The 13,793-nt window shown below is 39.7% G+C and overlaps 1 protein-coding gene across 3 annotated transcripts in view; it reads left to right on the top strand.

The window, feature by feature from the left end:
- Positions 1-7,090, top strand: part of TINAG (tubulointerstitial nephritis antigen) — a 50,652-nt gene extending 43,562 nt beyond the window's left edge. Inside the window, exons 10-11 of one of the 3 annotated variants that reach the window (XM_055713634.1) lie at positions 1,321-1,366; positions 6,793-7,090. In XM_055713634.1, coding sequence (XP_055569609.1) covers positions 1,321-1,366; positions 6,793-6,849 — 103 coding nt within the window. In that variant the 3' untranslated portion in view covers positions 6,850-7,090. Of the gene's footprint in view, positions 1-239; positions 274-1,320; positions 1,367-2,433; positions 2,902-6,792 lie in introns of those variants that run through there. The other 2 variants (XM_055713633.1, XM_027809166.2) reach the window with 2 other exon arrangements.
- Positions 7,091-13,793: the final 6,703 nt, after the last annotated feature.

Raw genomic sequence — 13,793 nt, 5'->3', positions numbered from 1 at the left:
CTACAATTATATGCTTGCGACTGTAACCAGACTTCACCTTTCTGCTAGTTACCAGTTTGTTTTGCTTTTTCTTTTCTTTGGCTGGAAGTGCAGGTATTCAATGTATATTAGAGTCCACTGTTAACCAATGAGACTGATGCCACTGTGGCTTTTCAAATTTTTTACAAAGATGACACAAAAATCCTAATTTCCCTATTTGCAGTGTGGGACTTCTCATATTTTTGCTGCTTGCCTTTCAGAGTGAATGGAACATTGTAAATACAGCTTAAACATGTGGCATTGGTGGGATACACACCAATAAACGCCCTCTCAATGGCAGTATGTATATTCTAGGATTAACTTTATACTGTGAAAAAAACCTATAGAAGTTTACATCTTTGGTTTTCTGCTTATTTGTGCCCTTTTATAAACACCCGAGCACCACAACCTGTGAGTAGTAACTAGACAAGCTTTCATTGTATAAATGAAAAACAACACAGAACTCTTTAAACAATCAGTATCATATATACCTAGTGATATACCTAGTGTGCAGTGCAGCTTTTGCTCATTGGGCTACATCCAGATGACAGCCTTGGAACTTCTGCCCTATATATATGTGTGTGTGTGTATATGTATATATATAGAGAGAGAGAGTGAGGATTAACAACACGGAGCACTGTACAGTTCAGCTACAACTACACAATTATGAAAGCCCTATCACCTGGCAGGTGGGGACAGTGTCTCATGTGTGTTCATGGATATTACCACAACATTTAGCACATCCTCAAAGGTATTAAAGAAACGTGAAGTAAGTTTACAGGTCATCCCCCCGCACTGTGCAGTAAAACAGATTAGGTTGTCAGCAATTTCATTTGAGCTGAGAAACGCTGGGAACATTTTCAGTCCCAAAGCACCAGCTATTTTTGTAAAGGTGTTGGATGAGATCTTTAACAAAAAATGTTCCTAGGGATCTTCAGCTGAATTGAAGAAAGAGGTTCACATTAATTTCAATACTCCTACACAGTTCAGCTCAGCTGGCAAGCTCTGCAAAGGAGAGCTTTTGTCAATGAAAACAGGTTTTTGCAGTGACAAACTAAAACTACATTTGACATAAGCTTTTGTAGTCCTTAATGGCAATTTGGCTTGTGGCTAGAAGGATACTTATCTTCATTTTAATCATCAGAGTTTGTTATTTAAACATTGAGATGTCTGTCACTCTTGCTTTGTTCTGATACTAGTGTTAGGCCAACTAAGAATCTTTTCATTTCTGGTTGCTTGTTTAAAGCCACAAAATGTGAACGTGTGCATCAAAGGTCTCACTAGTGCCATCTCTTGTAACAGATGGGGAGCACTGGCTGACAAAAAAGGGAAGAAACAGAAGTTCTGGGTAAGTGAATCCTTAGCACTGTATTTTGAGGCAGAAGAAAAAAATCTCTACAACACAGATTATTGAAAACCAACATCTTTACTGTCCTTCACTCTCTCTGTTCCTATTTCTTCCCTTCACCTTAAGGTCTCCTGCATAATTCTGTTCCCCTTCTAGCAACATTTATCATACTGGCCCTTGAACTACAGCACCATCTACCTCAGTTTCAAAGCCTGTTTCATCTGATCTCCCACCTATATCTGTGTTTTTTCCTACACTGTCTTTTCTGTCTCAAATCTTATTCAAATTCTCAAATGTTGTTCAGGTTTCCCATGAAGACTCCATTCTTTTTGATGCCTGCAAATGAGACTCAATAAAAGTAATCAATATTATTTGTTAAAACATTTGGAAAACACAAGCTATCTGTTTAAACAGCATTGGCAAATGCTACCTAGCTATCAGGGAAAAAAAAATATTAAACACTGGCTTTCAGCCATTTAGAATAAGTCAGATTTTATCACCTTTATTATGATTAACGGCTCACCTCATTATTCCTGTGTTCAGCAGAAGGTAATTTGAAGTTTACATAGCTGATGGTAGGTAGTTTCACTGACATCTAGGGCAAAAATTCTGACTTCATTAGAAACTAAATTGCTCGATATGTCAATAGCTACCTGAATGAAACCTAATTTATTAAAAGTCAGCTTTTTCGTACATTGGGTCTCTCTTCAACAGATTAGTTGTAATTGGAATTTTGAGCATTGTTGTTTCAATGACCACTTTCTCCAGACAATAGCTGAATTATCTAATGATTTCTGCTTCAGTTTATCAAACTGTCTTGTAGAGATGGTATTCAATTTTTAGTAACCCTGGTTTTGGAACTGAATTTTTGATCAAAATAAAAAGGAACAAATTATTAGAGATCAGAAAAAGATGCATTCTGATACCAAATCTGAGAAAATCTGTTTCTTAAAAAGGAAACTAACACAAAAGATTCATTTTGCATTTTACATCTTGCATTTTTACATACCACTTTAAAATTAAAATTGTTTTTATTTTTTTTCCCTTCCCCCCCCCCCCCCCTTTAGATTGCTGCAAATTCCTGGGGAAAATCTTGGGGAGAAAATGGTTATTTTAGGATTCTACGTGGACAAAATGAGTGTGATATTGAGAAGCTGATTTTAGCTACTTTGGGATAGCCATAGCCTTCTATTCTAATTGTATTGTACCACGCTCTATGCATCTATTCTTTCCATTATTGCATATTGAGTCTTTCTAGAGAAATAAAAGTGTCTTCTCTGAAGTTACCTGTCTTTCTGTTACAGCTCATTAGGGCTTCCTGACTTGATTACACTGCAGCTATCACAACACTCTCACATCTCACCTGGTACAAACACTCCTTTATACTAGTAGCAATTTCTATCCAAGACTACTGGAAACCTTGGTGTCTCACAGAGCAGAAAGTTCCCTCCTCTGTTATTTACATGTCACCACTATTTTGTTATATTACTAAAGGTTGATTCAACAATGCCTGAAATAAATGGAGTTACATAGTTCATTGTTAGTAATAATCTCTTTACAATATATATTGTGGTCACAAATTGCTTTAGAAATGTTTTGTTCTCTCACACAGAACTAGCTGAGACAGCTCATGGCCATACTGGATAAAAAATTGAAATGAAATACAAGTAGACCTCTGATACTGTTGCAGAATAATTATTTTCTATCCTAGCTTAGATAAATTGTATCTATGTATCATTATCTTTTCCAGGAAATTATTTTTTTACTACTAGATCCCAGAAAGTTGATGCATTTAGAGTAATACAAAAATTACTTGCAGTGAAACAGCATACTCCTGTTCCCACAACCACAATTAAAAATGTACAACTTTAATAAAAGGAAAACAAATAAGAAAATGCGATTTCTTCTCAATTAAGTCTAGACTAGACCAATTCTTGAACTACTTGCCTTCCACTCACTGTTTAACCTGGGAACAGTCATGTGCGACCATTCCCAAAAGCCTTTTTTCAATGGATAAAAATGGAAAAGATACTCTGTCTCCACTGACATATCTGTAGTCCAGGCACAGTTCACAGTGTTGGCCAGCAGGATCATTAGTGCAGACAAGACACCCAGCAACTCCTTCACTGCCAATGCTTCCATGGCTGCCTCCGTCTGAAGAAAAAGCTCACAGCATGCACCTCCTCCTATCAGTATTGCTACAAATTTTGACAGGCTTGAGGAGTGTTTGGCTGATTTGTTAATTAAAATACAGATATTGCAACTATGGGTATAAAAAGAAGTTAACTACTTTCTAACCCTTTTAGTTTGAATTAATCCAAAGGCCAGATACCAACAAAAATCATCAGTCATAAAATTATCTACGAAAAACCCCAACTCTGGCATGTTAAATAGGTGGGGATAAAAAGCTACCATGAATTTCCAGTGAACAAAAAATCTCCAGTAACACTTTCGACATCTTTAATAGACTATGCTTCATTCTTTCTAGAAAATTAAGGACTTCCAATGTCATCAGCAAAGGAAAAATAACTTTTCCTTCAAGAACTTCTCATGGCAGTGGTATGCAACAGATGTCCTTGCTACTGAAATAATGTCTCTTAAACTCGGGCCACAATTTATGCTGCATCACTTCTGAAAGGGTTATTAAAATGTTAGTGTCATACTGCTGCACACAAACTCTTCTGTGGCCTGTAGTATCATACAATAAAGGGAATTTAGACACAAAAAAATCTTTATCACTTAAAATTTATAGCAAATTGTAACACAAGCAATTCCAGAATGCCTAAGCGCTTTTGAGACAAGAAGTAACTTTTCTATGTTTAGTGAGCTAAACCAGTACTTGAGATGAAAGTGTACAGAGCCATCTGCACAGCTACTTCCCAGTCTCTTGATATCTATTGATTCCATAAATACCAAGATTTCAGAAGAGTAAAATTTACCTCTGAAGTGAATGATACTGTAGAAACATATCTAGTCAACTCTGGGTTGTTTTTTTTTTTTTGCCTCATTCAACTTCAAGATTGTTTGCACTGCTGTAGCTCTTACTTTTCTAAGTGGTTGTTGCTACTCCTGATTTGCATGCAAGATTTTTCAAGTATCTGGGCTGTTACATTAAATTTCTTCAGTGACGAGAAAAATCAAAACTACACTTATAGAACTTTACCTAATTGAATTGACAACTTGGCTTGAACAAAACACCATATACAAGTGAAACAAATCCAGCTATGTCAAATAAATTCAATGGGTTGCAAAGTAATACTGCTCTACCTACCTTCTGGGATTGACCTTTGGTGCTCCAAGCAATCTATGTGCTCAGCACACTCTCCACACTCCCTCAGTATCATAAAGCTGCTGTCTGGAAATGCCACATCCCTTGGGGGTGGGGTTGGGGGGAGTGAGTAAGCAGCTGCATGGTGCTTGGTGGCCAGCTGGAGTTAGAGCACGCAGCCATTTTTGGTGCCCAACACAGAGCTTGAATCCATGACCCTGAGATTAAGAGTCTCATGCTCTACTGACTGAGCCTCCCCCAGAGGGAGAGCGAGAAGAAATGGAAAAGAACATAAAACTCAAGGCTTAACATAATAACAATTTAATAACTGAAATAAACCTAATGAGAATAATAATAATAACAGTTATAATGAAAAGAAAGTAGAAGGGGAGAGGAATGAAATCCAGAGGGAAGGGAGAAAAGAAAACAAGTGATGCAAAATACAACAGCTCACTACCTGCTGGCCAATGCCCAGCCAATCCCAAGCAACTATTCCCTGGCCATCCCTCCCCAGTTTATATACCAGGCATGACGTCCCATGATAAGGGATACCTCTGTGGCTAATTCAGGTTGGCTGACCCGGTTGTGTCCCCTCCCATTTCCCTGTACCCCTCCCACCTGCTCGTTTGCAAGGCCTGGGAAACTAAAAAGCCCTTGACTTAGTATGAACATTACTTAGCAACAACCAAACCCATCCGTGTGTTATCAACGTTGTTCTCACACCAAATCCAAACCACAGCACTGCACCAGGTACTAAGAAGAAAATTAACTCTGTCCCAGCTGAAACCAGGACACGGGAGCAGGAGTAAACTTGCTCTTCATTAAGATGCCACCTGTTTCATTTCTCTCTTTCTTTTTGGCCTCTCCACCACTAATGCTCAGCCATGCTTACTAGCTTGGACTAAAAATATCATCTAGCCTGGAGCCTTTTCCCCATATGAATAAAAAAGAACAATATGTAGCTCGGGTTAATTCAATAGAGCTTGTCAACTTTAAATCACTAGTATTGCTACTGGTCTGTGAGAACTGCAAAAAGGAGTGGTGCTAGGAAGGGAAGGCGATGCAGGAATAGACTTTGTGTTTGTGATGTGGTGTAAGTTTTCTTTCCCATAAAACCAGGATGGTAACAAATTCCCTCTCAGATTACACATTACAGTATTTCTTGTTAACAACGTATTATGTGGTGTTTTGATTAGTTTTTGGTCTAACTGTGAAACTTTAAAACTGGATGTAGAAATGTCTAGAAGATTGTATGTCTTGGGACCTGGGACGTGATGGTATTCATAACTAATGGAAAACTCCCTGTGTAAATTCCTATATATTTAGGAGCAGTTTGAGATAGAACTCTGAACAGAAATATCTATGGACTTCGGGAGAGTTTGAATTTTCCCAATATTAACTGAGTAGAACAGGCTCCTTTTCCAATTTAATTGATCATCTTTCAGGGCTTTCCCACAATCAAACCCTAAATGTTTCTGACCTGATCTAACAGATAACACTGTTAATGCCCTTTGAGATGGCTTTAAGTGGAAATGCATTTTAAAATTAGAACAGCTAACAAGCCAATAAAGGAATCCAGCTATTTTCACACTATTGTTGCCCTTTTTTCCATCCTATTGTTATAGAAACATCACCCATCTGCTAAATGATAGCAAATCACACCCTAAAGATTAGCTTTCTATTCCATAGAAACTGCTATCAAGCCTGGTAACGTTCTGTGAGTGAATCATTTTGTTTGCATAAGGGTGCCCAGAAAGCATTGAATTCTTGAAGGCAATTGCTCTGCTGAGGGGTCTGAGTCATACAGAGACGGGAGGACCAGGGAGCTGCCCTTACACAGGCTTCCAGTCAGAGATTTTTGGTGGGGTTGAGAAGCACAGAACTTTCCTATCTCACTGGCAATCACTGCGCGCAAGTTGGCAAGACCCAGTTTCCCCAGCTCTAGAGTTTGTCCATCATCATTAGGTGAATCTGAAAAATTTACGGTAATTGCATATGTGCTGGGTTTGGCTGAAATACAGTTAATTTTCTTCATAGGAGCTAGTATGGGGCTACGTTTGGGTTTGTGCTGGAAATAGGGTTGATAACACAGAGCTGTTTTACTTACTGCTGAGCAGCGCTTCGGCAAAGTTGAGGCCTTTTCTGCTTCTCACCCCAGCAGCGAGGAGGCTGGGGGTGCACAAGCAGCTGTGATGAGACACAGCCGGACAGCTGACCCCAGCTGACCAAAGGGCTATCCCATACCATGTGATGTCATGCTCAGCATGTTAAGCTGGGGGAAGAAGAAAGAAGGGGAGGAATTTGTCTTCCCAAGTAACTGTTATGCAAGCTGGAGCCCTGCTTTCCTGGAGAGGGCTGAACACCTGCCTGCCCCTGGGAAGTGGTGAATGAATTCCTTGTTTTGCTTTGCTTGCGTGTGTGGCTTTTGCTTTCCCTGTTAAACTGTCTTTATCTCAAGCCATGAGTTTTCTCACTTTTACTCTTCCCATTCTCTTCCCTGTCCCACTGCGAAGGGAGTGAGTGAGTGGCAGTGTTAGGCCTTAGTTGCACTTTGGGGTTAAATCTATGACACCGTAATAGGGATTCTCATTTTATGTCACTATTTCAGAATTGTGCATGAAGAAAATGCTTTTATACAGCCATATAATAGCCTTAAAGCACAGCATATGCATACTCCTGCTAAAATTAATTGAGAAAAGAGAAGCATTTGAACATCTCACCTAACGAGCACAATTGCTTGAGAACAAAGAGCTGAAGGGATCCAGGCTGCAAAATGAGGTTGGAGCAGAGGGAAGGGTTTTGCCAGTGTGGTATTTAAACACTTCAGGGGAAGAAGGTGTATGGACATCCTCATGTCATCTTCAGAGGACTAAGAAGCCCCTATACTGACACTGTGTTGCTGCTACCCTGCCTTTAGTTGGAGGACATAATACGTGGCTCATGTTTTGCCTGTCTGCTGTTTTCTGTCTGTGTCTTTCCCTAGGAGGATGTGGTTAGGCAAAAAAGAAGTTTCTTTTCTTCGGGTGGTGGCTTTGCCCTAGATGCTCAGAGTAAGGTCCTTCTAGGAGAGCATCCCCTGGGCATGCTAACCTTAGGGAGGCTTTTGGGCTTCAAGCTGGCAGCTAGCACTGGAACTCAAAGCTGCACAGCTTTATGTGTAGCTTAGTATAACAATGTGTTTTGGGGGAATGCAACCTAAGGCAAGTGGAAAGAGAAATCCAAGGGACATAAGGAACTTGCATCTGGAACAAGGACTAGACAAGCCCTGCCTGGGAGGAATGACAAGGTGACTAAAGACTATTTTCCTGTGGTTCCAGGGATCAAGGAAAGCTGCTAGACTGAAAGCAAGCCTGAAGAAAAGGAGCTATGCTTCTAGCAACCAGAGACAGAGGGAGATTTTCTTGTAAATCCTTTCAGTTCAGTGTTTTACTGGAGACGTTACAGGAGCTTGCACAGGGGCACCTACCATTTGGTAACTGCTTCCTATACAAAAACTGGTTTACATCTTTGTTCCCATTCCTCGCCACAAGGACTAAGCCTTTAGCAGGATAGAGCCTGAGCCTTTGCCTGAGTTTACAGCAAGTTGTAAGCAACACTGCTTTGTTCTGAAGCACTCCTATGTCCCTTCAGCCAAGATATGCCCATATCCAGTTACCATGTATGGACAGACTCAGTGTGGGGAATCCCAGCTGCTGAATTTTTCTTGGTCTTTAACTTCTGGTCCCATGTGTTGTTCAGCAGTCAGTCAGAGCTGAGGAGGTTGGAGAGGTCAATGAGTGAGGGCTGTGTAGCAGGAACCTCTGCTTTGTGCAGCAGCAACTTGCTGTTAGGGCTTATTAAAGGCAGAATGAATGCAATGAAAGAAATCAATTTTCACTGTTCTTTACAACAGTGTAGCTGTCAAACATGCATATCATATTACTTAAATCAGTGAATGTTATTACTTTATCTATAACATTTTATTGCTGTGTCTGGAAATCTTGATTGTGGAGTGGCACCAGGCAAAGCTGTTCCTGGAGAAGGCAGCTGAGGGAGAAGCCTGAGGCAGGAGGTCAGACGCTGCTCACCACTGAAATCGTCAGTGTTTTAAAGTCTTGGGGGGCTCTTGAAGCCATAGACTGCCTCAGGCTGTGTATGAAACATTTTAGGGTTATCTGGAGGTTTCACTCAGCTGTGCCAACAGTGACAACCATATAATCACATAGATAGGAACTCATGAATTTAAACTACTGCCTTAATCTCAACATAACCGCATTTCCATTGTGAAACACTGAAGACTATCCTCTTTTTCTCTGCAGCAAAAGCAGCATAAAACCACCAGTTTTATAACCAGATGTATGGTTATACATCTATCGAATCATGACACACAGCACAATGTTTTATCAAAGAAAAATTTCTAGAAAACTTATGTATAAAAGACATATATTTAGCCCTAGTGTGCTGTACTGTTATAGTGTGAAGGGCTCAGCTGATGGTCCAAATTAATTTGTAATATTGCTATTGAATATAGTGGTAACACTGTTCTCATTAAGATGGCACACATTTGCCAACAGGGCTTTTGTTCATCAAGAAACTTGCAAGGAGAGAAACTGGACAATCAAGGTTTTAGAACCTACATATGCCTTCTTGTTTACACTACACAAGCAGTTTTTAAAAAGTACTCTGTACTACTAGCTGGCATGATCCACAGCCTGTGGAAAACTGTATTAAAAGTGTGCGATCTCAACAGAAGCCAAATTGCTTAAGTTTTCACTTTAGGAGAAAGGCAAAAAGGGTAGAAGGAGAGGGAAGGGGAAAAGTGGTTTAATAATTCTTTCTGTTTTCCACCAGGGCTGGAAGTGAAAACTAATTGTACTTTTGTCTTGGAAAGAAAACTCAGCAAGTTTTGCTAGGTTTTAGCTCACTCTAAAGCAAAAATTAAGGCCATACAGATTTTTCAGCCAGTCTGGTCCAAGCTTTGAGAAAGCCCAAAGCCAGAGTAGGTTTCTACTGGAAGGTGTATTGCACATCATCTTGTAATAATGCTACTTCACCCAGCCTGGCTTGGAACTCATACCCGTTTAACTCTGATTTCCTTATTGAAAAACTGTCCAAAACCAAAATGAACTGTGGCAGGAGATTAACACAGCTGCACTGAAGGAGGGCATCAGGATTAAAACCCAAACAAACAAACAAAAACCCCCCAAAACCCAAAAAGGGTGTTTGATGTCCAGTGAATAGGGCCTTCCAAATTTAATACAACACTGCTACAGGCAAAAATACTAGAGTACCATGGGGGAGGCTGCCCACCCATTATTTTCAAGGTAAGTAACTGCATAATGATTCATCCAATAAAAAAGGTGAGATAGAAAACTTACAACTAATCACTCATTTTTCCAAACCCTGAAGAATTAATTATTCCCTTAAACAAGAAAACTTCTTGCTTTTTAATTAAGTTTGAATGAACAGATGGCATTTCAGTAATTGGTTAGTTTTAATGTGGATTTTCATTCACTGTTCTGACGCTTCTCTGCCTCCTCATAGTATGTTGCCTCTTAATACGTTTGCATTTCTGTATTACCTTTGTCATTACTGACATGCTAATGTTTGGGACAGTGAAACAGAGATTTAAATAAGGTTGCAGACAAGCCAGCTGTGTATGCTTGAAATAAGTTTCAGTTCAAGAAATAAATTTCAAACAATGTGTGCTCCCATAAGTTTCCATGGTGTTTCAGAAAGGCTGCTGGAATTTACTTCAGGAGAGCAGAACAAGAAATTTAATGTAATTCCTGGGTACTGAATTTTCTTCATGAACAGACCACCCAAGTGGAAAGAGCAGATAGGGGAAGAATATAAACGTGCATAACAGCAGTTTTGGTATCACTTATCAGTCTGATTTTGTTCCAGTCTTCTTCTAGCCTGAGTCTCTGTCAGCTTCCCTTCTGTGCATGGCAATCATGCTCAGTCCTTGCTGGGGTACTCTGCTCACTCAATATATGGCTTCAACAGCTGAGGCTTTTTTCCAGCAGGGACTCACCCTAAAAAAAAGGTAACTATTAGTCACTGGAAGATAAATTCTTGACAAACTGGGCACACTTAGGTAAAGATGTGAAGAAAAGCCTTCAGTTTAAGCCTGAAAGTCCATGCTGATGTTGGGAAAGCAAAATTCTTGTATAGTTCAGATTGATGCCCCAGGACAGTATTGTGCATGTGTGGCTTTTAAGGCTACTTACAATTTCCTCTGTGTGAGAAACACTAAGTTTTCACATGCAAAAGCTCAGCTCCAGGGAGAGCTAAAGGCTGTTTGGGATGTGCTGCAGAAAACAAACAGGGATTACACTAACTGGCATGACAATAGCTACAGTACATATGTGCACCTGTGGATGCATGGATCCCTGTGTCTGGATGAACAAAGTGAGCACTTTTTTCTTCATAGCACTGTCTTGGGTCTGGAGCTGTTCTGAATGAGAGCTAAATCCCAATGACAGGTAATTCAGAACTGGATAAATTTCAGGAAAGAGAATAAAACTATTATTTTAGTATTATTTTAAACAATTATTATTATTTAAAAAAAGGCAGGTTGATCAGTTAGTCTAAAGACCATGAAGGTACCTGTAGAGAAGAGGTGAATTTACTTTGGTGAGAACACTGACTAGAAAAGATAGGACTGTATAAACACTTCTTCCTGTAATATCTTTTTTTAAAAAAGACTCATTATACATGAATTAATCTGTAGCCAGAGGCCAAGAACTTTACCATTTCTTACCACAGGGACACATCTGCAAAAGCACCACATGCTTCAGTATCACTGGTGATGCTCTCTTTCACACAGAAGAATAGGAGGCAAAGGGGAAAGAAATCATGCAATACTCTTTTTTCATGTGTGTTCTTGAATACAAAGATCTGAACCCTTGTGGTGTTGCAACGGGAGTGATTTGCACTGATTTATTTTATTCACCAGCTTCTTCCCACCCCTGCAAATGCACAAAGAAACCCAGAGGAACAATGTTGGCATACTGAGTGTGCACAAAGATTATTCTCTGCCTACATTTTAATTTGACTGATGGCCTCTCTGCAGACTTAGCTGAACTGGGAAAAAGCATTGCTTTTTCTTTTTATTTATTTTGAAAGTCTCTCTCTTTCTTCAAGCCCTTGAAACACTTTTGCTCAATGCTCACATTGTTCTGAAGGGATTCAGTTGCATTGCCTGTGGAAGCATTCAGGATGCTGCCAAGACATGGCCTTAGAGCAGTGCCAGTCTGGGCAACAGTAGTTGTCTTTATTCAGAGGGGTCAAACTGTATCAGAACCAGGTGTAACAGCCTTTGTAGGCCTGTGTACATCTACATGTGTGAAAACTATCTCCAGTGGAATGCTTTAAAGATGTGTGTGAGTATTTATATGATCAAGGAAGTTAATGCCTTTGTTTATGCCTTTTGGGGATGGGGGGAGAACCTTCTTTGCCTTTATAATTTATTTCTAATAGACCAAAATTTAGCAAATTTCCATAGGTATGTACTATTTTTCAATTACAATGCAACTCCTAAGAAAACAAAGTACCTACCACTATAAAAATATGACACAAGTAATGTCAAATTGTAATTGCTGAAAAATAAAATTGTTCCTGACTCCTCACTGAAGAGACGTCCTTTAGTGTCTGCTTAACCTTTCAGTTCTGCTGATCAGTGGTTATTTGTATGTAAGAAATCTACAATCTTTGCCTAAGGTCACTATTGAATGTGTTTTTTACTGGTAGCAGGTAAAAAAATACTGTAGAGAGTACTACTTTTGTCTACGGGAAAAACCTGATACACTGTCGGATATAGTCTGTTAAATTACTTCTAAAGAAATCCTCCCCAAACAAATTCTGCCCCACTGCAGTCCATATGGGTTTCCCCGCCTCGTTAAGCTAAGTAGGCTTCTCTGGGTATTGGTCTGCCTGCCCCAGGATGACCTGCCCAACTCTCTCTCATTCACTCCCCCCTCCCTTCCCAGGATTTGGTAACTGGACAGAATTGCCGGAGATGCAGTAAAGCATTGGACGGTTCATAGAGTGAGGTGCGCAATGAATCAGCGGTTTCTGTCTGATATTTTGCTTCCAGGGCTGACATTCACCCAGAGCAGCATGAAGCGCTGCCTTTGCTCAGTGCCAGAGCCAGGATGACCTGCCCCTCTTTGAGGTGTTGCCCCCCTATTTTATGTGTTTTACAATGATCGTGGCAGGGTGTGTGTATGTGGTGGAACTAGATGATCTTTAAGGTCCCTTCCAGCCCAGACCACTCTATGATTCTATGATTCCATGATTATATGATTCTATGAGCTAGGCTCCATGTCTGTTGTGTAAAAGTTCATTCTGGAGTTTGAGGGATGGTGCATCTGGCGGTGTACACAGAGCTAACACACCCAGAGGCATCCCAGACAACGTATCACACTAGTCAGAAGTTCTTTCTTTATTCAAATGTACTTTCAAACCATCTGCTTTCTACACACAGAGAAATGCTCTGTGAGTTATCAATTGTCTTTTTTTTCCTATTTTTCTATATTTTCTAATGCTGTTTCTATTGCTGCTGTATTCAAAAACAAAACCAGGCTGTCTGTGATGTGACTTAGTCATCATTGATACACACAATACCACATGTGCAGGTAAGGTTTTTTGAAAGTGCTTAAGAAAGCTGCAAGTCAAGTTCTATTGATGCACAGGGGAGTGGGGTGAATTATTTCTGGGTGCTTATGAAAAGCCCACTTATGGGTATTAAACTGATTTATGTTCGTAAAACGCCACTCATTGCAGACACAGTGTGACTTAAAAGAGCATCTTAATGGGATCTAGCTAGAACTTAAAATCAATATTTCATTTGTCTTAAAGAGAGCCTTTGTTTTCTAAAAGGCACAAAAAATAGTGCCTAGAATAAGGAAGTAAGAGATTCTGTCTGATAAAGTCATGCAGTCCTTCATCCACTAGAATTACCATGTGGTACTGCTCATTTTCCTTACTTCATACTTTACACTGTGCTTTCTTTCTGTCTGAACAAATTGATTATTCCCAGCTTATAATTAAGCACCTGAATTAAACTTAGAGGTACACAATTTTGTGTATGAACTTAGAAATAGATTCTTGTATTAATGGTGGAAACTTACACAGGTTTGCCCCAAGGTCAGCTAGGTGAGTTCACTTCCCAGA

The sequence above is a fragment of the Falco cherrug genome, chromosome 6, assembly GCF_023634085.1.
Source record: "Falco cherrug isolate bFalChe1 chromosome 6, bFalChe1.pri, whole genome shotgun sequence".
NCBI classification, from domain to species: Eukaryota; Metazoa; Chordata; class Aves; order Falconiformes; family Falconidae; genus Falco; species Falco cherrug.
Note: the sequence above shows the minus strand (reverse complement) of the source record. Positions and strands in the feature narration are given on the sequence as shown.